We start from the raw sequence: 3,244 nt of genomic DNA on the forward strand, positions 1-3,244 counted from the left end.
AAAAAAAAAGATAATATGGAGGAATTGCCTCTTCTTTCTCCTTTCGTTTCATGTTTTCTCCTGGATTTTTCCAAGGATCAGATTTGTAGATAAAATGTGGAATGTACAACACACAATACAGAAAAAGCTTTAATAAAACTGATTCTTCCAAAATGTACCTTAAATTCAAAAAGTACTAAAGAGATAACAGTAATGAGCACACACTCAAACAGCAGTAATGATGACTAAGAAGTTCTTCAAATGACACTGTAACTGTATTTAACAGGAACATGGTCATTGAAAGCAACACACTTGATGAAATAGTCACATGATGTTCATCTGTCTCAGCTGAAATGTTTAAAATTTGTTCCAATGTGTTAAATTGACTGAATATTTATGGAATGAAGCTTCCAGTGAAAAGTGAATCAGTGTAGGTCAATGACTGCATCGTGTGTATGATTGCAAACAAAAAATTGAAAGAATTTCAAGAAGACAGTACCGTACAAAAAATATATTTGAGCAGTGAAACAGACAGCAGGTAGATGTGTGATGTTTCCCTGTGGTCTGCAGGTCCAGGCCCAGAGTGATGGATCTACATCAGACAACTGAAGTAAATTCAGTTGTTAGCAGCACAGAAATAACCACAAAGCATAAAAACGTAGAACGCCTAGCACGCAACAGCTACAAGCATCTTGTGTACATTTACTCAGCATGATAGCAACAACCTGAACTATATTTATGATACACTATTTCAGACCATTCAGCTCCTTACCAAAGACTGTGTGTCACATCCTTCTCTCCTGTCCACCTCACAGACTGTCTGCTCAGCTAACCTGAAATATCATCTGGACGAACTGTTACAGTGAAGCCTGAACTCACAGTGAGTGAACCTCTGCAGCCAGATGTGTACAGCTGTTTCACTGAGTGAAACTCACTGGCAGCAACATAAACACATTTTATAAAATTAAGTTTAATCAATAGACTAAGAAACAGTTTGACCTTTTTCTTAGGATTGATGCATGCTTCCCATCCCAGAAGTGATGTGATACTGTCCAACAGATTAATGAGACAGCAGAGCAGATGCTTGAGGACATGCCTTTGAATCCTCTGGTTTAAAATATTTCAAGCAAGATAATATATTAAGTAATCCAAAGTATTCAGAATACGTTACTGTCATTGAGTAACGTAACGGAATACGTTACAGAATACATTTTGGGGCATGTATTCTGTATTCTGTAATGGAATACATTTTAAAAGTAACCTTCCCAACACTGTATGGCCCAGCCCTACGCAGTAGGCTGAAGAGGAAAACAAATCAATGAGTAACTTATACTGATAATAAGAGGGGCTAATGAACACGTTCACAGATCCTGAGAGCTGCAGAGCTTCTTATTATTCAGCAAACATTACGCTACTGGAATTACTGCTTATTTTGTACACAAACGTCCACACACAAATAAAATCCTCTTTATCATAACTGCTCTCCATGTGTCTCCATTTATGAACATTTTTAATTAGATATAGATATTCTAAGTTACTGACTAATACGCTCAGTGTATTATACAATAGTTCATTGGAATATTTAATGTATACTTTATTGATCCCCGTGGGGAAATTCCTCTCTGCATTTAACCCATTCACTTAGTGAAGCAGTGGGCAGCCACTGGGCGCACGGGGAGCAGTGTGTAGGGACGGTACCTTGCTCAGGGGTACCTCAGGGGAATCGAACCCCCGACCTTCCAATCATGGGGTCACCCCTCTACTGAGCTATCCCTGCCCAACAGGTTAGAGCCAAACTAAACTGCTCCTTTCTAGTCTGGTGTTTACATGAGATGTTTGAATTTAAATTACTGGCATGTCATTACAGCTTCATATCCGTCTCATTAATCACACCAGCTCTGCTGTTAATCTAATGAATCTGTGTCTGCGATCTTTTCTTTCAGTGCAAACATATCCTGGCTGTGTACCTGAGTCAGGCTATGGCTGCGACTCAGCAGGAAAGCGTATCTGATCAGCAGATGTCCCTGCTGCTCAGTGGGACGATGGACCCGTGACTGCAGGTAGATCGACACACCAGGCCCTGCAGAGGCATGTGCCGGAGCACCAAGAATCCTGGATAGAAGCCAGTGTAGTGACATTCATGACACAGCAGGGAACGCTGTTATGTCTCTCTGAAAGACCACAGATGTTGTTCTATTCATCTTTTCTTTTGGAAGAGTTCTTAATCTGTTTTCAAGGAAATAACATCTGTTTGCTGAATATGGACTGCTCTATATTTGGTCTCCTTTTATCTGAAACTGTCAGTTCATGAGGCAGCATCTTCATACTGAAAGCACTTAAGAAGCTTTCCAGTGTGGGAAATTTAGACTGTCACATGGTTTGCAATTTTAACCTCGGGGGTAAAAAGCTGGCATTTAACAATATAAACATTGCCTTTATTAACAAAATAGTTCACCATACATACAGCTTTTATCATGTTAAATAGCAATATCAGTTAGCAGTTTTGTTGGAGAAACCAAAGAATGGCCTCTGGAAAACTTGAACATCAGCTTGACCACAGAGGAAGTTTTTCCTGATTAGTAGCAACTCTGACAGACAGGTACTTCGAAATGAAAGGCAGGAATGTTGAATTCAGTCAACTTATTTCGACTTACTGTTGAACTTGAAAAAGAAGGCAATAGTTTGACATCGATAGCTGGCTGAGAAAAGCTGAACACCTACAGTACTTTTTTTTTTTTTTTTTTTTTTTTAACACACATCAGTCAACATAGACAGTAATACAACGTTACAGTGCATTTACAGTGTAGATGTCTCCATTGGAATGTACTAAACGCTGCACACTCCTGTATTTTAGCCCTTGAATTTAGTCAGAGGTGGATCACTACACACAAAAGCAAATGAAGTGGGGGAGATAATGAAGCACTGGAGGCAGACGCTACGCTTGTTTTAACATCAACAAAACGTGGTTCGACACCACCAGTGAAGCACAGCTAACAGGAAATGATCAGAAATGTCAGTGCATTTGTGTAGTGATGGGTCTCTGTTGACCAAAACACCTGCTCATTTTCACTCAAGGTGTGAGAATTCAAATAAAACCGCTGTGCTCTGGTTAATCTTACATGCTCTTGTATATGCTGAGCTTTGAAAGTTACAGCAACACTTCTGTGAGGTTTGCTGCACTATGAGCACCACTGAGAGTGTGTAACAAATTATTTCTCTAGTGTTACCCTATCCTTTATTCTTTTTTTTTTTACTTCAGTTAGAC

At 39.4% G+C, this 3,244-nt stretch overlaps 1 protein-coding gene across 1 annotated transcript in view; it reads left to right on the top strand.

Moving 5' to 3' along the window:
- zswim7 (zinc finger, SWIM-type containing 7) overlaps window positions 1–2,782 on the top strand; it is a 34,147-nt gene extending 31,365 nt beyond the window's left edge. Inside the window, exon 5 of the mRNA XM_013912052.1 lies at window positions 1,923–2,782. Coding sequence (XP_013767506.1) covers window positions 1,923–2,033 — 111 coding nt within the window. The 3' untranslated portion in view covers window positions 2,034–2,782. The remainder of the gene's footprint in view (window positions 1–1,922) is intronic.
- The last annotated feature ends 462 nt before the right edge of the window (window positions 2,783–3,244 follow it).

The sequence above is a fragment of the Pundamilia nyererei genome, unplaced genomic scaffold (genome assembly GCF_000239375.1).
Source record: "Pundamilia nyererei isolate P.nyererei 1_Seehausen unplaced genomic scaffold, PunNye1.0 scaffold00080, whole genome shotgun sequence".
Classification (NCBI taxonomy): Eukaryota; Metazoa; Chordata; class Actinopteri; order Cichliformes; family Cichlidae; genus Pundamilia; species Pundamilia nyererei.